At 32.4% G+C, this 24,301-nt stretch overlaps 1 protein-coding gene across 7 annotated transcripts in view; it reads right to left on the reverse strand.

Moving 5' to 3' along the window:
* The window catches only part of LOC108736587 (long-chain-fatty-acid--CoA ligase 4), a 69,142-nt gene that overhangs the window by 28,443 nt on the left and 16,398 nt on the right, over positions 1 to 24,301 (reverse strand). For 2 of the 7 annotated variants that reach the window (XM_018469059.2, XM_018469053.2), the window contains exon 2: positions 16,627 to 16,686. The exons of 1 other annotated variant lie outside the window; for it this stretch is intronic. In XM_018469059.2, coding sequence (XP_018324561.1) covers positions 16,627 to 16,655 — 29 coding nt within the window. In that variant the 5' untranslated portion in view covers positions 16,656 to 16,686. Of the gene's footprint in view, positions 1 to 6,401; positions 6,598 to 12,374; positions 12,480 to 16,626; positions 16,687 to 21,392; positions 21,423 to 24,301 lie in introns of those variants that run through there. 4 more of the 7 variants (XM_018469054.2, XM_018469056.2, XM_018469055.2 and 1 more) reach the window with 4 other exon arrangements.

A 24,301-nucleotide genomic window follows, 5' to 3' on the forward strand; every position in this document is an offset into this window, starting at 1 on the left:
GATTTTCCTGCTTTTCCATTTTTACGAAAACCACAGAGGCGTCTTGTTCAGCGTGCTGTCAAACCTACACTAGCAAGGAGATCGGGCTGAAACTATAGCTACAAGCTATCCAAGGATGGTACTATAGAATGTCACCTCAAGGTAGGCCTAGTGGCGTCATCTCTTGGTTAGGCCGGAAACTTATCAATCCACCCTCGTATTATGTTAGCATGTAAACTCAAGTTCCGCGAAAAGGTAAATTTTAATATTAATGTGAAAATTCATTTTCGAATTTTTATCCACTACAAACTACCTCAAGTTAATGAGGGAAAATTTTTGTGTTGCTGTTGTCACACCCTCGATTCCCGGCGAGGGTTTACAGATAAAAAAAATAAATAAGTGTTACTTATTTATTTCTTTTCACTAAATTTGACAGATGGCATTTTTTTACAAATATGCAGAATTAGTTATGGCTTAAAAATATACGTTATTAAAAAAATAATTTCGCTTGGTTAGTGATAATTCAATAAAAATCGAGCAACTTTCTGACGTTGCAACAGTTATTGTATACATACATTCATAATAGCAGATCCTTTGACTACGACACGTACGAATGCAATTACTTTTCTAATATTTATTGCTAGTCGAGAAAATAAAGCACAATTGCAGTAAGTCGGATCTAGATGCGGTTTTATGCATTCGATAAGTAAGACCGTCTACAAACTTTGTCAACAGAGATCAATTTATCTTCAAAAATTCAATGTTCAAATTATAAAAAACCAGGTGTGTAATGATAGAAAAAGTCCAATTTTATTACTTGGGGGTATTGAGGGTCGCTGGACACGAATAAGCAGTTGGCGACAGGCTCCGAGGTATCTGAGGTCCAGGTCCACCGTCATATATTCGTCTTCGAAACTAGTTATTCTGCGTATTCGTGATCAGCGACCCTCAAAAAACTTAAGTAAATTGCTTAAATTAATTTTTAATTAATTTAAAACATCGTCATTCGCGGGGTATACGTTCCATACGTATGCCGCGAATACAGAAATCGTGGATATGGAATGGTAATTAGTATGGAATCATAGGGGATACTTTCTAAGGTTCCAAAATAAAACCAATATGTATCAGAATAACATCAATTTATGGAGAAATTCGCAATTAAAAGTAATCGTTATAATCACCTTTAGACAAGGGTTTATAAAATTTAGTGANCCTGGAGGAGAGTGTATAACGGTGGTCCTGGGCCCCAGATAACCCAGTGACCGTCGCCGACTGCATATTCGTGTTCAGCGACCCTCAAAACCCTCAAGTAAATTATTTCAAATAATTTTTATTACTGCTCCAGCATTTACCTAAATGATCCATGAAAATCACCGAAAAACTTGGACCAGGATAGACGGACTCGGAATTGAACCGATGTCCTCCCAACTGCTAAGCAATGGTCCAAATTTCTAAGTCATGCCGCTTTGTAGTCGATAATGATATTGAACCCGGAAATCAATATCGATCCAATATTTTAGATTATTCATTTCCAAGGAATTTAGAATTTTTACAGTTAAAGAATTAAAAATCATTCATGAAATGTTTCTTTGTCCTCTTTTTAAGCTTCTAATACCATCACTAGCCAATGTTAGCAACTTTCATTCATCATTTTATATAATGTTTGATCGGTGATATTAGCAAAACGTTTAACAGCAAAAATTTATATTAGAAAATACGTTTGGAAAAGTAATTTAAATAAAATACAAAATGCTTTTCTCAAAAGGTATTTTTTATTTTGTATTTACATTTTAAATGCATGTATTTCAAATAAATCACATCTCTGATTATGAGACAGTATCTAGCTGTCCAGGATTTTTCTTGCCGCTTTTAAAATTTTTGCATGACAACTTCATGTGAAGTTTTTTTTTTCGGTTTTCCTGGGTCGCGGCAAATTTTTGACATTCACAGCTATTTGCAAAATATTCACAGCAAGCTTCAAGTCCGATTAAGAGTGCCCACTATAATCTCACTCAAAGTAGCGGTTGGTATCTGATGGTATATATTTTTACCTGCTAATTTTGCCATGCCACTTTCAAAGGGATACAATATGTTAAATTGAAGGAGGAATTGTTAACATTAAATATATAACATTAGGATTACTAATATGCGATCATATGTTTAAGACAAGAAGTCCTGATAATACCCTGACATATAATTCAATAATAGCAAATAAGCCTGTCTTTATTTACTAAAAGTTGGTCTCTGAAAACTGAGAAGAAAAAGTAGGGAAAGAGCGAATATAAAGATAGGAGACGAAAAAATAGAAGAAGTGGCTGATTTTAGACACCTAGGAAATCAGATAAGTCAGGATGGAAGGAGTACTAGGGATATAAAGTAGAGATAGCGCAGGGTCGTGTCGCCTTTAATAAAAAGAAGTCACTTCTATGCTCGCGAACGGTTAATTTAGAAATTCGAAAAAGGTTGTTAAAGGTGTATGTTTGGAGTACGGCGTTGTACGGGTGCGAAACATGGACAGTGGGAGCGGCGGAAAAGAAAAGGTTAGAAGCATTCGAAATGTGGTGTTATAGGCGGATGATGAGGATATCGTGGGTAGAAAAGGTTAGAAATGAAGAGGTATTGGAAAGAATAGGAGAACAGAGGACTCTGTGGAAGTCAATAAAAAATAGGCGAGATAGGTTGGTAGGACACCTTCTTAGGCATGAAGGTCTAGTCAGACATACTAGAGGCAGAAACAGGAGTTAGGAGGGGTAGAGGTAGACCTAGATTAGATTACTCTTCGCAAATAGTTAAGGATGTGGGTTGTTCTAGTTTTAGGGAAATGCGAAGTTTAGCTCAGGATAGGAAAGAGTGGAGGTACGTGTCCAACCAGTCTTAGGACTGATGACCTTATGATGATGATATTTATCGTCAACCTTACATAAATTTGATATAATACGTTCCTATAATAGAGGTTTTTAAAGGATCATAATATCGTTCTCTCAGTCCTTTATCTGTTACATATTATCTCTGTCTTTGAACACTTTTTAGCAATATGAAGATTGGAAAAACTTTGGCGATTGCTGTACAACACTCCCTGAAGAAGGTAACTTGGTTACCGAAAAGTGCTTCGGACAACTATAGTGTCGAGTTTTGGCGTTGGGGTTTTGAGCTATTCTGTTTGCTCTACTTTTTAGCAATTATTTTATTTCAAATTCTTCATTCTTGTAATCACTATTACTCCAATCAGAAGAATAATGATAAGAATTTTGCTTTTCAAAAGACGAGGCAGTAAAAATTTTTTTTTCAACTATACAATTACGTAAAATAACATTCTTCGTAAATTTAAAAGAATATGTAAAATAGTTATAAAATAATCCAGTGATAAGGAATAAATTGATTTTATCTATAGTTAAAGCATTTCAAAAATTACAAAATCTGCAGATAATGTTATTTAAGCTGTTTCTTTGATAAAGCATAGTATAGATAACTATAGATACGTATACATACACCTAATAAATAGTGAAAAAAAAAAAGGTTTAAAAAGTAGCTCAAGTAGTGTCAAGATAAGACCACTTTTCCTTCGACAATAAATTTTATGTTTACAATTATACTGTAAAATTTATGACGGATTACAATCGACAAGATAAATTACAGTAAGGGAATTGATATAAATGAAATATGAACACTTAGAAAGGATCATTTTCAAATAAATCATTAGTTAATATGCGAACGTCGAAATAAATTTTGGTACACTTTTCCGGCATTTATATACACTAAACTGAAGTGTTGTAAAATCGAAATAATTATCTTTTCTTAAGTTCATATGTTTCTTTTTAAAAGCTATTAAATTTTTCTTCAAAAAGGAATGTATAAAATAAACTAATTAATACTTTAAAATTCCTACAAGAAAACCTTGATAATCTTACAGGGCATTTCCCGGTTATATAGTTTTGGTGTAGCATGTTTATGGAAAACAAAATCAGTCCCTTTTTCTCGATTTTCCTGTTTTGTTCGTATACATTTTAAACGAGTATGTATAAATTTTATAGTACTCATGAAGCAGTAATTAATTGCTAGTTGTGTGATTAAGATAAAAGCATCACTCAAAGTCGTTTTTATCAAGAATCTATATAAGACTAGAAAAGTTAGTTGAAATTCACAAAATATTTCATTTTACGATCTGCGTAAAAACTTGACATATTTTTTCATCGATATCGCGCCATTTGAAAAACCTCCCGTATGCTGGACAAACTTCCCGGATTTTTCTCGGTTAATTCCAGCCAATTTTATTTTTCAGTTTTCCCGATTTCCCGGTCGCTAAACACTCTGTATTTAGTACACAATTTTACTAAGGTAGTATATCAAAAAGTTTTATTCCACACCAAATACTTTAATTTGATCAGTAATCAAACTAATTAAAAAATAAAATGCTGTAATTAATTAANTGAAAGATTATGATAAAATTAAAAAGTAACTATTGTTATATCAACTAACAATTCTCAATAAATTGCGCAAACTCGACGAAAAAAAATTTATATTGCAACTATTAGCTGCACCTGTATATTGAAAGGCTAAATAATTAACTTTTCATTATTTTATTGAATGTCATTAAGAGCAACTTATTTATAGTGTTGTTTTTTATGTAAAGTTAGTAAACAAATATGTATAAGGTATGTTTTTCTGTTTTTAAGAGCAAACGATGAGACAACATCGTACGACACATACGTACGTTTTAAATCGAGATAAGGTTATCAGTGAGGCTACGATATTCAAATGTGTATCATTCATGAAAAATATTTTTTACAAGATCAGTCAAAGTTGTCATGAAAACTAATTGAAAACAAAGTAATTTTTGGTCTAAACTGGGGTTTAAAACTAATTTAAAATACACAAATATTTTGCATATATAGACAAACTTAAACTAAAAAATTCAAACAGGACCACATTTGAGATATAGCCTATACAATAAGAAAAGAATCATTAAATGACAGAAAGGACGAGGTTGCCTAATTAGTTCAAGTGTTTTTTATCAAAACCCAATTTTCCACAATTAGAGATGGAATATCTGTTTCAAATTTAAACGGGGCCACTTTTGAGGTATAACCTATCCAATAAAAAGGAATCATTAAAATCGATTTACAATTGGGGGAGAAATCGCGTAATACACACAAAAAACTCCGATTTCGATCATCTATTGTATTCTGGTTCCACGCGTAGAGGCTGTTGCTACCTCGAGATTATAAGTAGACCACCTCTCACAAACGCTAGAAGATAGGTTCATGAAAATGTTATGAATTGTCGTATAACGTCCTTTAAGGACGATTTAGATCATCCACTGTATTCTCCTTCCATGCATGGAGGCTGCAGCTATTTCGAACTTCTTGGTGGATTACCGCTCAGATGCGTCTCAGATAGGTTCATGAAAATGTTATGAATTGTCGTATAACGTCCTTTAAGGACGATTTAGATCATCCATTTTATTCTCCTTCCATCCATAGAGGCTGTAGCTACCACGAGTTTTTTTGGTGGACTACCTCTTAGAAGCTTATCAACTTAGGCTCCGTTGGAGGCCTTTTTCTTCATTGTTGTTAATGAAAAGGTTTTATCTATTGATTAGTACAAAATATTACAATGAAGATTTCGCCGTACTACCTTAAGGCAGGTACAAAAGTATTAGGTATTTAGTCTAAAACAACCTAGATATTACTTAAGGTCCAATTCGATCTTTTTTTAATTTTATTTAATTTCAATAGCCAGCTAGTTCCACAATACTGTATTACAGGAGGAGATTGGCACAACAGTTTTGATTGCAGGGCAAAAACGCTAATATCTTTTAAACCGATTAATGAAGTCGAATGAAATTTTATATTTAAAGCGCCAAATCTATCGCCTTCATTGGCATTTCACGCATTTTTTGTCGTTTTCTAGATTCTTCAACCGAAATACTACGATATTTAATGACGACTAATGATTTTGACCAAAATCCTAACTCATATTTTAAATGTGAATATGAGTTTGTATGCTACGCTTTCACGCTTTAACTACTTAATCGATCATCATGAAATTTTGTACACACATTGTCAGGAGCACAGTAAAGGATATAGAGTACTTTTTATTCAGAAAAAAAAAAATAGTGTTATATTAGTTTTGTGGTCGTCGGTGATAATTGACTATACGGGTTAGGACACCAACGTGAGCGAAGCAGCGGGTAAAACCTAGTTTCTCACTTAACAGGATTCAAAAATAGAATATGGAATTTAATTTTCTGTGCTTCACCCTTGTAAAAAGTAATTGTAATTTTGGAAATAAGATACACTAAATTGATTTAAGATACAAAACATTCAATAGTAGAATTGAAATTTGTGGCATATCAACAAGAAAATCTAATAAAAACAATTACTACTATATCCTACAAAAACCAATTCCCCTTAGGTACTGACCTTTAACAAATTTAACTGTTCTGGATAATCCTCCTTCTGCTTAAATTCGGCACTTATTTAATTGTTTTAACTCATTAAAAACTAACTTTAATTTTACTACCTGTTTGACGTAAATTTCAATAAAACCACAACAGAACAACAACAACAAACCTCTCGTAAGTGTGATTACCACAAAAGTGAGCGTTTGAAATAAAACGTATAAAACTTGTCACATCTGATGAAAGATTATGATAAAATTAAAAAGTAACTATTGTTATATCAACTAACAATTCTCAATAAATTGCGCAAACTCGACGAAAAAAAATTTATATTGCAACTATTAGCTGCACCTGTATATTGAAAGGCTAAATAATTAACTTTTCATTATTTTATTGAATGTCATTAAGAGCAACTTATTTATAGTGTTGTTTTTTATGTAAAGTTAGTAAACAAATATGTATAAGGTATGTTTTTCTGTTTTTAAGAGCAAACGATGAGACAACATCGTACGACACATACGTACGTTTTAAATCGAGATAAGGTTATCAGTGAGGCTACGATATTCAAATGTGTATCATTCATGAAAAATATTTTTTACAAGATCAGTCAAAGTTGTCATGAAAACTAATTGAAAACAAAGTAATTTTTGGTCTAAACTGGGGTTTAAAACTAATTTAAAATACACAAATATTTTGCATATATAGACAAACTTAAACTAAAAAATTCAAACAGGACCACATTTGAGATATAGCCTATACAATAAGAAAAGAATCATTAAATGACAGAAAGGACGAGGTTGCCTAATTAGTTCAAGTGTTTTTTATCAAAACCCAATTTTCCACAATTAGAGATGGAATATCTGTTTCAAATTTAAACGGGGCCACTTTTGAGGTATAACCTATCCAATAAAAAGGAATCATTAAAATCGATTTACAATTGGGGGAGAAATCGCGTAATACACACAAAAAACTCCGATTTCGATCATCTATTGTATTCTGGTTCCACGCGTAGAGGCTGTTGCTACCTCGAGATTATAAGTAGACCACCTCTCACAAACGCTAGAAGATAGGTTCATGAAAATGTTATGAATTGTCGTATAACGTCCTTTAAGGACGATTTAGATCATCCACTGTATTCTCCTTCCATGCATGGAGGCTGCAGCTATTTCGAACTTCTTGGTGGATTACCGCTCAGATGCGTCTCAGATAGGTTCATGAAAATGTTATAAATCGTCGTATCACGTCCTTTATTGACGATCTAGACCATCCATTTTATTCTCCTTCTTTACATAGAGGCTGTAGCTACATCGAGTTTTTTTGAAGGACTACCATTTAGAAACACGTTAAGATATGTTCATCGAAATGCCATAAATCGTCGTATAACGTCCTTTAAGGACGATTTAGATCATCCACTTTATTCTCCTTCCACACATGGTGGCTATAACTATCTCGAGTTTTTTTTGCTACAATACCGCTCAGATGCACCTCAGACAGGTTCATGAAAATGTCATAAATCGTCGTATCACGTCCTTTAACAAAGATCTAGACCATCCACATTTTATTCTCTTTCCACACATAGAGGCTGTAGCTACCACGAGTTTTTTTGGTGGACTACCTCTTAGAAGCTTATCAACTTAGGTTCATGAAAATGTCATAAATCGTGGTATCAAGACCTCTAACGACGATTTAGACCATCCATCTTATTCTCCTTCCACGTATAGAGGTTGTAGCTACCTCAAGTTTTTTGGTAGACTACCTCTCAGAAATTTAATTAATTTCTCCAACTATTTTTTATCATGGTCTAATTTTCAACCCTTGGAGATGGAAAATTTTCTTCAAACTTAGTGGATAGTGGATTACGATTTCAATCTTATGGGGGGAAGATTTCATCAATGCATCATAAGGTACAACATAATGCAGGGTCGAGCTATAGGATAAGCGGCGATTCACGCGGCGATTTACATTTGTCCCATTTCAATCAATCGTAGATCAATGGAATTTTTATAGTAGGAGAGCTAGTACGAGTTTAAAGTCCAGATTTCGAGTTTCGACTTACAACTCGAAATTTCGAATATTTTATGCCTTTTTAGATTAGATTTACAGGGTATACGTACAGTGTAAAAAAAATGCGTCAAAGAATAATAAATAGAACAATTAACAATTACCAACCACGCAGGTGAATGTGCACATTTTTTGGCAAAGGTGTACATTTATCACTTTACGCACTTTAATAAAGTAACAGAAATAATTTATCTTAATCTATGTGCTTTCGGTACCGCCACTGTTTCCCTTAATGTAAGAACTATTGCCTTTATCTAATAGTAATCGCGTGAACAACAAATTATAGTACATAAAGAAAGAAAAACTGCTTCTTCACGATAGAAAAACAAACATTGAAAATAAATACTACTTAATAAAAAAAGAATGCTTTTTAATCACCTGTTGTAAGTTCTAATTTGTATTGTTACCCGCCTAAGTAATACATATAATAAATTATAACAATACACAATTTTTTTTGCATGGATAGGTACAATTATTTATTAAAAATAATTACTTATTACGTATTCTAAGTTGGTGATAATTTTTGGAAATGATGTGTTAATATTTACTTCGTACCTATAGGTTTTACAAGAAATAATTTAATGTTCTATGCTCCGCAAATGTAACTTTATATTCAAAATTATAATGCATGTTGTATTCGTCAAATTAATAAACTAATCAATTACACATACATAAAGTTATTTCAATAAAAATTATATATATATTTTTTAAAATATTAGCTTCGAATTTTGGATAGATTTTTAATCTTCATAATTTTCTCAGAGATTACTCAAATTTTACTGACAACAAATATCAACTTAAAATATACATACAAACACAATGAAAACCATATATTCTACATTATCACATATTGTACTGTATTACAGTATTAGGCACGTCGCTACTTATCGCTAAAATATTACATTGAATAGAACATAAAGTAAGTCGTTAAAAACGTATCATATTAATTTGGCATTAAATTCCTTTACAAGCTATTATTTTTGTGACAATAGAAAGTACCAGGTGTGTATAAAATTGAAATAAAAAAGTAACAGTTAATTTTTTTGTAGTAATTGAAACGATAAATATCGATTATAAACCTGCTTATCAAAAACGCGTTCACACAACTCAAAAAGGAACGTCGAGTCGCTATTTTAGCGTAGGTACAATTAGCTGATCGGAAGTGAAGTCGTTGTTTAAATATTTTTGGTTTTCCTTTCATTTAATATGTAATTTTACGATTTTCTAAGTAATTTGAATATAGACGTGTGTTCGGGAGTTTATCACCCTGTTATAGAAATCAATGTTGCACATAAAATATGGTAAATAATTGGTAATTAAGCAAAATAGACACTAAATATTAAAAATCAGATAAAGCATGAAAACAAACACAATTTTTTAATTCCGCCAAAAATCACATCTTAAAGTAGTGAACTTTTTATTTCTCATCTGATTTTTAATTTTAGGATTATCTGATGATCTTCTTCCTCTACATTGTGATGCTATTTCAAAGTATATTATTCTCGAAAATTACACATACAACGGATTTTTTTCGGCTTATATTTTTTAATATCAACTTGTTTGTTAACTCTTTTAAGGCGAATTCACATTAATACACATTAAAAAAAACACTAGTTAAGATAATAAAATGCTTGTAAATAAGTTAAAAAAATAAACATTCAATTTCTGGATAAAAGTTACCCTACGGCATTATCTGTACTTCTAACAATGTGTGCACAAAATTTAATGATCTATTTTACCTGCAGTTTCGCTCGCGTTAATGTCCTAAATATATTTCAAAGATCATTGATGATCACATAAAATTAATTTTCCTATATCTATCGGAAACAGATTTTTCTGGATAAAAAGTACCCTATGTCCTTTTTTGTACCTTTGACAATGTGTCTTAAATTTAATGATCGGTTTTACCTCTCGCTTCGCTCGCATATTCTAAATTCGTGTCAAAAATCTTTAACGATCACATAAAACCAATTTTTGCTAACCTTCGGGAACAGTATTTTTTTATAGATAAAAGGTATCCTGTGTTCTTTTCTGTACCTCTTACAATGTGTGTACAAAACTTCATGGTCGGTTTTACCTGCGGCTTCGCTCGCCTTGATGTCAAAAAAACATGTCAAATATTATCGACGATTACCTTAAACTAATTTTATTTTATTTCTCGGGAAGAGTATTTTTTCTGAATAAAAAGTACCCTATGTTCTCTTCTGAACCCCTAATAATGTGTGCACAAAATTTAATGATCTATTTTACCTGCGGCTTCGTCCTATATATATTTCAAAGGTCATCGATGATCGCATAAACCCAATTTTCCTATATCTACCGAAAGCAGATTTTTTTATCTGGATAAAAAGTACCTTATGTCCTTTTTTGTGCCTTTGACAATGTGTCTTAAATTTAATGATCGGTTTTACCTCTCGTTTCGCTCGCATATTCTAAATTTGTGTCAAAAACCTTTTTGCTAACCTTCGGGAACAGTCTTTTTTTCTGCATAAAAGTTACCCCCCTATGTCCTTTTCTGTACCCCTGACAATGTTTATACAAAATTTCATGACGATCAGTTGAGTATTTAAGGCGTGAAATAGTAATAAACAAACAAACTCACACCTGCATTTACAACAGTAGTTAGGATTGTTTAATATTCAGAGGTCATTTTGCTTTATTGCTAATTTTTAAGAGCTTCACGAAATAAAACTTTGCAGACGTGTCTCGTACAATTAGTTGTACAATATTTCTTGTGCATAAATAACTTTCTTCACACTGAAACTTCCGAAATAACCAACTGTACATGACAAATATGCAAAATTTTGTGTAGTTAAAAATTAACAATGAAATGAAATAGGTACTAAACGTTAACAATCATATGACAAATAAAAATTTTCACCAATAGAGTATGTGATTTTTGACAGTTTTATAAAACGGTGAATTTATTTTTCATAATAATTAACATATATTTTGATTCATTGCTGATGTTTGAACGCTTCATCAAATCAAACTTTAATGATATGCCTCGTGCAATTGATTATTTATTCTCCTTTTAATAAAAACGAGCCAGAATGCTTTATCGATGAACACAGGAAGAGCACATACATAATGCGAAATGGAATAAAGAAGCCTATTTTAAAAGGCAGTGATAATTCATTAAAAATATTGATATCTGTACAATAAAAGAATAAATAAGCAAAAACGTGGTTGATATCACGTTGATCTTCGATTTTAACGCTACATTTAATGGAATCTATATTTATGGTACGTGATTTTTTTTTAAAACTTGATTCCTTCATTTTTTTTTATCTCATTAATCTTTTTATGAAATAATTACAAATTCTTTATAATTAGAAAATATTTTTCGAAGTAATTTATGGTAAATAAACTATTAAATGCAGTGAAATAAACGGCATTAGAATAATCGTCCCCTATTATTATTTAAATGCTGATCTCATGCATGGAAATTATAAAGAAAATTAAGTACGTAGACAAATAGTATATGTAAACCTAAATTTCACCTTTAACAAACGCAAATAAAACGATTTACTCAATTTTTGATACTATAGGCAATAGATAACTGATAGATTACATCAATATCTGAATCTATCGGGGTTATTAAAAAAAAAAAATAAAGGACATTTTTAATTAGAGTCGGCAATTGATAAACCAAAAGAAAGTACAAATAATTTTTCTATACACTTTAAAAGCAGGTAACACTTCATCTACGGCTTTTCTGATTCAACGTAAAAGTTTTACGATCAATTATAGTGATAAAAAATTAGCAACTAATACATTTAGTTACAATATATTTTTATAGTGTATATATCTAACTTAATAAATTCTCTTCATTGAGTTTCACCGATTAGAGTTGAAAATTGCATGTTGAGTTGTTGATTGATGTGTTTTTCGAATGTCAAATGCGTAACAGATAAAAATTACGTCTACCCACCCTATATAAAGTTCACCTGTACTCATGGTGTACGTATATATGTATGTGTAGCACAATTTCCACTTAAAAAAAAAAAACCAATTATTAACAATACAGCACACCAGCACGAACCGTTTCGACAAACTGCGAAATGCAGCAACTCTACTATTTCATAACGGCCGCTTTACTCGAATAAGGAGTTAAAAGGTTAAAAGATAATTCGGCAAAACTGATAAGAAAATACTGAAAGAAAGTCAAGACCAGCTAGGCCAAAAGACGACCATTTCCCTTAAAATACTCAATACATAAATAGATAATAGTGTGGCACCATACGATCAAAGTACATTTTAGTGATCCTTGTATGACTGAAATTGTTATCGGTATGTAGACGACGTCGTCTCAACGCAACAATAAGTAAGTAGTATCGATGTTTCCCATTTTTGTTATTAAAAGAATTATTTAATAACATAAGGTTACTCGGTCAGGCGAATGACGGTCAAAATACAAGTTCATTATAAAATGAAGACACTAGCAACCATATACATACTATACATTCGTAGATATACTGTATTTGTAGTTAAACAACCTGTTTAAGTGCGTTGAAAGATGACGTTTACCTTAATTGCGATTAAATAATATACAAGGAGCAGCTATATAAGAGGTCTGCTCAAAAAGTATCGCGAATTTTGTGTTTTTTCAAAAATTACCCCATCATATATTATACACATGTGTCAACGTTTTTTTTCAATCCTCGAAGCACTTTAAAAAATAATTTTTTGTGATCTTGTTCAGTTCCTCCTTCGATGGCGTCTTTATCTTCTCAATCGCAGCGTAGCGTCGTTCTTTCATGGGATTCTTCACAGGGGACCAGATCTGGGGAATAGGGTGGCTGCAGCATTATTAGTGGGTTGTTTTTGGACAAAAATTCGCGCACAAGCAACGATGTGTGAGCGGGGGCGATATCATGGTGCAAAAGTCAATTTTTGTTCATTCACAAATCCGGATGTTTTTGGCGGATTGCTTCGCGCAAATTGCAGGTAATATTCCTTATTGACCTTTCTACCCTGTGTCAACAACTCATGATGCACCAGGCCGTTGCAATCGAAGAAAACCGTAAGCAAAATCTTCACATTCAATCTAACTTGGAGCGCTTTTTTCGGTCTTGGCTCGTGCGGCAGCTTCCATTGGGATGATTGAGCTTTGGTTTCCACGTCATAAGAATAAACCCATGATTCGTCACCAGTTATGACCCTCTGGAGCAAATTTGGGTGTCGCGGACAGAGTCCAACAGCTCCTTAGAAATGTTAATATGATGCTGTTTTAGGTCTAAATTGAGCAATTTTGGAACGAATTTCGCGGCGACCCGTCTCTTGCCCAAATAATTCGTAAAAATCGAATGGCAGGAGTCAATCGATATGTTGAGAGAACACCTTGCTTCGGTCCAATAACCATATGCCACAGTCAACATTCGGAATGCGTCCGCTCACTTAATTTTGTTTTTCACATAAAATTTGATACAAATTCTTTGAACCATTTTTTAGAATAGGCAGAAGTAGAAGACGAGCCAAAATACGTGCAAGCAAAGCAGTTATCAAAAATTAACTGAACATTCAACATGGCCGAACTTGTCGGTATAAGTAAGAGACATAAGTACCAACATAACGCCACAAAATATCGAAAATCGATTATACGTAACTCGCGGAAATTCCAAATTCGCGATACTTTTTGAATAGACATCGTGTGCGCGGGACAGTTTAGTAATAAAGTGAGGAAAATAAAGCCAGTGACTTTTAGAAAATAAATTTCAATCGTCTTTGAACTGAATTTGTACTCGGAGTTCTGAATAGCAATTACATGCCAATAACTCCGGATAATTGGCGCAGCTAGATAATCAAAATGCTATCATCATCATAAGGTCGTCAGTCCTAAGACTGTTTGGACACGTACCTCCACTCTTTCCTATCCTGAGCTAATTTTCGCATTTCCCTAAAACTAGAACAACCCACATCCTTAACTATTTGCGAACAGTAATCTAATCTAGGTCTACTTCTACCCCTCCTAACTCCTGTTTCTGCCTCTAATATGTCTCTGACTAGACCTTCATGCCTGAGANTCAATTAATTATATTAATTAAAAGTACAATTAAAGCAAAGTTTGTGTTAGTTGGGTTATTAGAAAGCCACTGTTTTTAATTTATTCTTAAAATATTATGAACGAAGCGTATAAAACCATCACCATTCGGAATTGATTAATATAAAACATTAACGGTGACAAACAGATTAATTTATCAAGAATCGGTGCAACTCCTTGTAAACGTATGTAGTAGGAATAATGACTAACTGGTTAATTTGTATTATCATTAATTGTGAGTAATTTTGCAAAAATTCTTTTGTTAATTACTAGATTTTTTTTATAATTCACAATTTGTTAAACTTCCCACAACATATATATCAATATCAAAAAACAACATTAAGGATGTTTGGGAGAGGTACAATCGGAGACAAGAGTACATAAAATTAGAAATTCGTAATTAATTAGGTTCTGCAGCATATCATGAGGTAAATAAATTCCCTACTTTTTCTTCCCTTGCATACCAGTATTTTAGTTTTACTTTTATTTATTTTCATACAGTACTGTTTTGTCAGTACCGCTTCCATTTTATTTAAAGTTATCTCTAAATCCTTCTTGCTAGATGCAGTACTGATATAAAAGGGCCAGATGCAAAGTATTTTGGGGCTCCAATTAAACAAATAAATTACTCCACAGCAAAGGGTTAAAATTTCTTTTGTTGTGCAAAGATGCAAACAGTGCCTAAGTTATGATACAATATCATATAATGGCAACCAATAGAAGAAACAGTGACAAAAGTAAGATAGCATAAAGTATATAAAAAATAAATCTTTTTAACCATTCTTTTTACCTTGAACGTTTGGGGTCCCAGTACACTGCTAAGGGCCTGCTCCGTATTTTTTTTTTTAAACGATGCACTTTAGAGGAAACTGTACAAGGATTTTGGGCAACTCTGACCTCTGACTGTTTAAGGCAAAAACATTTTTGGCGATCTCGACATAAAAGGGTTGAAAATTGACTTATGGGATTGTGAATTTTATGGAGTAGCCACCTTTCAAATAAGACGTTATAGTTGGGAAAATTGGAAAAGTATTGCTACCTTATCGTCGGTAAATAGCATATGTAATGGGAAAGCAACCTCCTTGAGATATGAATTAGTCCAATCGGCGCGATATGCATATTAGCTACTTACTGATTTTTAGTTTATTGTACTCAATCTTAAAATTAACCAAATAATAATTATATGTAGGCATATGTATATCTGCATGTAATATACTTCTAGAACACCGATAAAATGCTACATACTATGATAAAAGATCTGATGAGTGATGATATTGTTGTAGTGCAATTTGCAATATAATTTTGTGCAATTTGTAATAAAATTTTTAGTAACAGTAATTTTAGTTTCTGTTTTATTGATATCAGTTTTATTTTAATTTAACGATTAAATTGTGAATATTACAAGCTACTGCTTTAGCGAACACAAATATGTATTTAATTTGTACTGATAAGGTGATATAAGATGTTGCAAATTTAATAAAAATATGTACATTCATACATTATTTTTTTCCTAAAAATTTACTCATATGTAGATTACGACCATTTTCTACGTAATCAATATCTCATAAAAAGTACGTATTAACTAATTCAAAAATTGGATTGATTTGGCGAAAAAATAATTCGTAGCAACAAATGCAACAATGTGGAATGAATATTTAATTAAGATTACACAAAATTCTACTTCGATATTTAAAAGAATAAATTGTTTTCTTGTAATCAATCTGTTATAATTGTTGTTGAGAGGTTGTATATTTTTCTGTAAGACAGATCGAAAATGATGCAGAAATGGTACAAACAAAAGCAACATTTTTTTCTTCCTATTCAATTGAATCATTTTTTGTTTAAAGAGAATAACAGCAGGGACGCATGCACTGACCTTTATGAAATATTCCGAACGAAGAAATATGGTAAAATTGATAAAGCGGTCTAAAGTTCATAAAAATATGAAATATTAAATAAATTAAAGCACTATTTTTNGAACGAAGAACGTTGTTCCAAATTTTTATTTGTCTCGTAGCATTTTCACATACCTCCCAAACACCCTTAAATTATAAATTAGTATCAAGCGGTTGAAAAAATGTAGATTTACGTTGTCACCGTTAGTTTATGGGACAAAATCTACACACAAGAAATTTAGAAATACCTGAATGGATTTAGTTTGGAAAAAGACATTTTCCTAGTTCCTCAAACTCTGCCCTGGTATCTTGAAAGAATAAAAATTAATTAATATTTGTTATACATGTTGTCATTCAGCTATATATTTTAGTTTATCTAGAAAAATATATACACATTTTTGATTTTTTGTCTTTTCTGCGATGGCCCTAAATCTTTTTGAAAATCTTCAGTGGGAGAAATGGTACTTTTTTATCACAACTATTTGGGGGGGACATGCCACAGTTTTATTTAAAAACTTGGAGACCAATAAAATGAACAACATGTGAAGAAATTTGATTTATGAATTTGCCTGTGTTTGTGTCGTTGATCGAGTATCAAAATGGTTTATTACAGCATTTTACTAGACCACTCCTCCCTCCCCTTAATCACTCTAGCGGGCCGATTCTAAAAATACTTCAACTAATAGAAAGCTACACTATGCTTGAATAATATAGGCTTATAGGCTAAGTGGCTTAGTATATTTTATTTTGTTGAAAATAAACTTTTATTTAGAAATCGTATGGTCAATATTTATTAATCAAGTCGAAAAAAAAAAGATTTAATTGCAAGCTGACCAAATGCTGTTGCTTTTCCACACGGGCCAGGTCGTTTATAGGCAAATGAATTAACGATGCCATAAATTCAAAAATCTTAAAAATTTCTCTTTAATTTAAAACATGCCTTAGGCTATTAAAACAATTAAAAAATTTTGGAACGAAGTTCCTTACCGTATTTATATTTATGAAAAAAAAATTATTTACTAATTAGCTGGTGTTTGAATGAATATCGATTTTTTTTAACAATTCGATAAAGAATGTCACCTGTGTACGTATAGCTACATTTTTCGTAATTACGGTATTGTGTAAGAATACAATTTAATGTCGTATAGTCTTTAATTACCGTTTTCACGTAATTATTCATAGATTGTTGTAGTGCTAATATTAATCCACTCACTTTAATTACGTTGTTAAATCAATCATTTAGACTTTTAAAGCGAATCAGTCGTTAAATTGCACAATTAGCTCAACAAATTAATACCTCGCAATTTTAAAATATCTCTAAACATGAGTTAAAAATTTAAATATTGGATACAAATAGTTTTGTGAAAAACTTTCCTATTTATTAAATATATGATTATTACGCTGTTATATTGATTAATTTATTCTTTTTGTTAATAAAGCATGAAATAATTATGTGCAGGTTTGAAAATATGAAAGTGTTTTACTCCCCCATAGCACTGCATCACCCCCCTAGAATAGCCTGATCTTTTTAATATTTTTTATATGCAATTTTCATTGAAATTTTATTTTTTTATTGAAAGCTACCTAAAACAGTAAATTTTTATTTCTTTAGCCACGTTGCTCAAATGTTAAAATGGCATGCATTTTACTAGCTTCCCCCCCCCTCCTAAATCATAAAATATTACAAAAAGGAAATGTGATAGGAACAAGAAACTATATTGCACCATCCAGTTATAATCTGCTTTAATAGTTATTTGTAAATAAAATAAGTAAAAGATTTATTAGATTTTAGGTAAATAACGGAGATACCGCTTATTTACTTTGCCATGTGAACTAAACTAAAAATAAAATGATTCAAAAGTAGGCAACCCAAGTAACACCTAAGTAGCGTATTGCATAACGACCGTACCCGCCGTTTCTAAGCAAATCATAGCTTAATTACCTATAAAAATTAAAAAATTACTTTTAGGATATAAACAGTTTTTTTAAAAGTTACTGCTTCTACTGGACGGAAATGTACGAAACAAAATAGTTTGAAAACAAAAACGTAGAAACTTTTTTTAAATTATTGCTGCATTTAATCAATAATTTTAAATGAGTATACCTAATAATAATCAATTTAATAACATTTGCGTTTCTTTTTATTTATTAACATAGCAAATACCTTTAATAGATTGGTGCGATTTTTTATTTAATTATGCAGCATATCTAAATGTGCATTCATTTTTCTGAACTTACGTATGTGTAATTGACATACATAATATATTTGTAAGCAATTTAGGATTTTATTATTACGCAATAAATCACCTGTAAAGATAATACAGGCGATTATAAACGTTATCTTTTTTGCCCTTTATATGTATATCTTAAGTCAAATTAGGATTCAATGTTGATTATTATCAATGCCAAAACCGAATGAGATTACTAGTCTTAAAATAAACAGAAAGGTAGACATTTTAATAAGGTAATTTGAGGGAATATCAAAACGTTACACATTCATTCGATAAACTTTTTATTAAACACCTATAATGACGTGTTTTGATAAAGCAATTTAGAAAAATTATACCTTTTTATTTTCGCCCATTAATTATTAAAATCTGAAAGTAATTTAGGACAATATAAAATTATAGCTACAAATTTTACCAATCATTGTGTCTGTCTTATTACCAATGCGAGCCAATTTTAAATCGATCTGGTTGATTTAAAATCAATGCTAATTAATTAAATGACTTATCACCTGTTTCTTATGTAATTTACTTTCATCCATTCACTGATCTCAATTTTTTTTAATTAGTATTCCGATTTTAGTTTAAATAACAATCACTATATATTCCACGTATATATAGTAGTAGAGTAGCTACCTACGTTCAAAGGTACACACGCCACTATAAAGAGGGGGAAAATTTTTTGAAATTTATCGAGGTAAGACTTGGGTCCTGCATGACACTCCAGAACCAAAACCGCGAGCGATCAAAGCCATACTCTCTCCTAGCGTGATTTTTATCTTTGACAGACTTTTTTAGTAGTTCAGGTGGGATAATTTCGGCCATCCACTCTACAGTCCAGATATCGCACAAAGAATTACCATCAAAGAATTAAAGAACGTTGCCGAGATGTGCCAGTCATCAAGGGCGGCAAGCAAGTATAATGATGGCATTGTAAAAAGCTGGTGTCACCATATGACAAAATATAAAATTAAATTAGTTTTTATTAGGTCTTGATTACACTGTTTTTGTTGGTAGGTACCATACGGAGATAAAACGTGACTGCCTATTTCAAATTTGAAAAACATAAAATTCTGGTCGTTTAAATAGTTTGTGAAAAAATTATGGAGAATACATAACGACGCCAGGGAGGTGACAATTAAATTATTCATGAGCCCTATTGCATTTTTCATACGTTAACTAGTCGACGATCTGTTTTATCCATATATGGATAAGGTGGGTTGCCAATATTATAATTTTAAAGATCGCTCTCTGGATGTGTAGATGTATTGTTAAGTGCCTCGGTATCCCGACATTCGACGACCGATTTGTATGGGCTATAATTTTTCGCTATTTTGTCACTGAAAGATGGTATTTTCACTATTTTGTCGTTTGTATCCTCCACCTATCCAGCGATAGATAGCCGCAAAGTTGGCATCACACATACGGTATCCCAAAAATAGAAATGGTGTCGAAAAATATTGTAAGGGCTATATTTGTCGCTGACAGAAGATTCTTTTACTGATTTTGTCGTTTGTCTATCCTCCATCTGTCTAGCGCAAAGCGACTAAAGAGCCGCGAAGCTCACACTTTTGTCGTTTCCCTGTGCTCCATTTGTCTGCGAAAAAAGACTAGATAGCCCTCAAGCTGGTACTACACAGAGCGTATCTCGAAATAAAAATGGTGAAGAATAATATTGTAAGGACTGTAATTTGTCACTTAACGATACTCTCTTTTACTCATTTTGTCGCTTCTCTGTGCTACATCAATCTGGCGAAAAACGACTGGATAGCCGCCAAACTGGCGCTGCACATAGCGTATCCCGAAATAGAAATTGTGAAGAATATTGTAAGGGCTGTAATTTGTCGCTGAATGGTCTAAAGCTCTAAAGAGTAGACAAGCCGAGAAAATGCTCACAGAGGCAAAAATAGAGGGACGACAAAATTACAGTGCTCAGCAGCAACGGTTGTAAATTCTTACTTCTTAAACTTCTTTTAAAGTGCTGTCTCATAATTTATAATTTTAATACTGTATCCTAATAATTAGCCAAGCAGCAACAAAAATAGGAAAGAAAAAACCAACTCTTTTGGGCACTTAAAATCTAATGATTTTTCATGATTTTTTCAGTTGGGAATATAAGAAAATAATTCCGATTTTTTTCCCTATTTTACACTTCTGAAGTGGTCACCCTTATCGTTTCGTTTATGTTTCACAATGATCCTGTACTCACGTTGAGAGAAGTAGTTATTTCCGATAGTTTGTATGCAGGTACTTAAAAGAATATTTTATTGGGTATACCCTTTTATTCCAAAACGTTTGGGTGATTCCCCAAGTTGATTCGCTGACTATACACATAAGCAAAAATTCGGATACTATTTTTTCATTAGTATTTTTTGCCTGGGGCAGCTAAATTGTTACAGAGGGCCATAACATACATACATAATATCTACACAAACGCATTTAAGTGCGTGCATCTGTTGCAGGCAGCTATTTTCTGAATAATTACCTACTACTGATTCGGTTTAGGTGGTTTTGAAAGCAGTGCTGTATTCAAAAGTGGATAACTACAGTAGCTCTGTTCGCAGCTCTCTAATTTTAAGACACCATTAATTATTACAATAACATAAGTATAACAATATAATTGCAGCATTCGACAATACTTTATATTAAGTCTGTTTTGAATAGCAACTTCTACTTTATGACTTTTTATGCAGTTTTATTTTTAGTTTCAAAATGTCAGAGCGAAAAACATGCACTTATAAATACCATGCAACCATGCTAAAGGCTGCGTGCATATTTATAATACTCACATTTCGTCAACAACCATCTTGACTTTTTTTCTGTAATATAACAATAATACATTGTAAATATTATGTACAAACAAATTATACACATAAACAAATATATGTATATTACTATTACCTATATTTGTACTGGAAATATTACGAAAACTACCAAACAAAAAGTTTTACATGTGGTTACAAGTACCTATTCGGGCGACGTTTTTTATATCAATTTATTTTGTAACGGTGTTACCTAATTAGATAATAAATGTTAAAAATGCTAATGTTCAAAAGACACTTGAAGATTGCGAACAGAATTATATGTAAGTACATACTTATAGAAATAACCTTTTTTATTCGCTGAAAAAATACAGAAAAAATATTGAGAAATGACGTAAATTTATACAGCAAATATTAAAAACAAAGGGCCTTTTAATACGACATCTAGACATGACACTGGGTTCGCATAGTGTTTCAAACTAACCGATAGGAGAAGACGATTCCAATATTATCAAACTAATTTCTATAATCATTATGTTAAAATAATATTAGAAAGTAGAATCGTAAAGAAGTCTGTCAACGTTAAGGCTCGGTTAATACGGCTCTTGGCAGGCGTATCAGGCGCGGAACCGGCGAGTCAAGCCGGACACGGAGAGGGCGTACTGTCCCGTGCACTCTTAGGTATTATCGCTATCTCAACCGAAAATGTTTACACACGCTCAAATAATTTTTTTAAGTATAAAATTACGTTAAGTATAGTATTTAGTATATTTCAATTCATTTAAATTTTACCAAAAAATTCGCAATTATGGACAGGAATTCTTAGAATATTAAGTTTTTGATTGCCTACTGGCGTCTACATTTAAAACCCCCTTCGGGGGTGGGAGTGGGGGGATCGAAAGAGGTCACCCCCACCACTGTACCATAAAAAGTTCGTGGCGGTCTACCCCCATAAAAAGTTATGGGGGTTCAAAGTTAATAAATGTGCCAATTTTTATACATTTCTAAGCATGTAAATATTTATATAGTCATTCTTAAACAATATTCAAAGGTAAAACTAATGAAAAATACATAAAAATATTGAGAAAGTTATATAAAACATTATTTAAATAGCTTTATCAATAGGGTAGGTTAGGTTAGGTTAGGTTATCGGGTTTTGTTCAAGTGACCACCCTCTTTCGATCCCCCACCTCCACCCGCTTGAAAATTGAATTTTATTTGAATTATAGTGTATGAAAATTGTCAAAATAATCAACTTTCAACCCCCATAACTTTTTATGAGGGTGAAACAAATGGGCAGGGGTTTTACTCAGGTGACCACCCTCTTTCAATCCCCCCTACCCTCTTTTGATCCCCTCTTCCCCCACCCCCATCTTACTCCCATAAATTTTTATAGGGGTGAGACCGCCACGAACTTTTTATGGTACAGTGGTGGGGGAGGCCTCCTTTTCTAGACATTTACCAAACCGTGAATTCACATCATCCGACGCAATCGCTTCCGCCAAAACGTTGCGGTGCAAACGCACAGTGTAGACAAGCACTTATAACTGTTGAGGATCACACTTAACAACTTACGATGAGCGAACTACTCTAGACTAATACAGGCCGTTCCGTTACGGTCGTGTAATTGCACCTTTAGACAACAGTAAGTATTCTTAATCGGTTCTTATCATCAAAATTGAAATTTACAGTGAATTAGACCGTCTAGAAGATGGACTTTGCCGTGCACTTTGTACATTGATAATTTTGACACCTACATGTCTTTATTTATAAATAAACTAGCGTAAAGTAATCGTAAGTAGAGTAACCTACACAGATCTAACAGATACGGGTGTTAATTAGATAACAAGGACAATTTGGGTTACTACACGACATACCACTGGTACTAACAATTTAGAATTTGACGCGAAACGTAAAATTTAAATGAGCATCACATATTTTACGGTGGTACATAAGCTTTATTTGTAAAAGCGGTGGCTATCAAAAGTAGAAGTATTTGATTATGCGTAGAGAAAAGAATATATTCATAGGTAGGTACTAAGGCTTGTCTTACTGTGGTTACCTACCAATAATTATATTAATAATTATATTTTCTACATCCATTGTACAAATATTTGCCAAACAGCTTACTATTTACACCTCAATTTTTTAGTTTTTCCCGAAAATTGTACGTATGATTGTTCAAATGTAGAATTTCTTTTCCATGTTCAGATAAAATAATTTTTACATTAACATAATTTTTTCATTTTACTAAACCAAGAGGGAATATAAAAATAGGAGACAAAAAATTAGAATAAATGGCCGATTTTAGGTATCTAGGAAGTCAGATAAGTCAGGACGGAGGGAGTAGTAGATATAAAGCAGAGGATAGCACAGGGTCGAGTCACCTTCAATAAAAAGAAGTCACTTCTACGATCCCGAACGATTAATTTGGGAATTACAAAAAGATTGTTAAAGGTGTATGGTTTGGAGCGCAGCGCTGTACGGGTTCAAAAAATGGACGGTGGGTGCGGCGGAAAAGAAAACGTTAGAAGCATTCGAAATGTTGTTACAGGAAAAGATGAGGATACCGTGGTTAGATAAGGTTAGAAATGAAGAAATATTAGAACAGAGGAAATCAATAAGAAATAGGCGAGATATGTTGATAGGATACCTTCTCAGGCATTAAGGGGCAGTCAGACACATATTAGAGGCAGAAACAGGAGTTAAGAGGAGTAGGGGTAGACCCGGATTAGATTACTGTTCGTAAATAGTTAAGGATGTGGGATGTTTTAGTTTTAGGGAAATGCGAAGATTAGTTCAGGATAGAAAAGAGTGGAGGTGCGTTTCCAACCAGTCTTACGACTGACGACCTTATGATGATACATCAAAATGACCGACCTCCTTTCTTGGGGGGATCATGAGTCGAGGAGCATAATAAAGGTTTGACTTGACGA

The sequence above is a fragment of the Agrilus planipennis genome, unplaced genomic scaffold (assembly GCF_000699045.2).
Source record: "Agrilus planipennis isolate EAB-ADULT unplaced genomic scaffold, Apla_2.0 scaffold108, whole genome shotgun sequence".
Lineage (NCBI taxonomy): Eukaryota > Metazoa > Arthropoda > Insecta > Coleoptera > Buprestidae > Agrilus > Agrilus planipennis.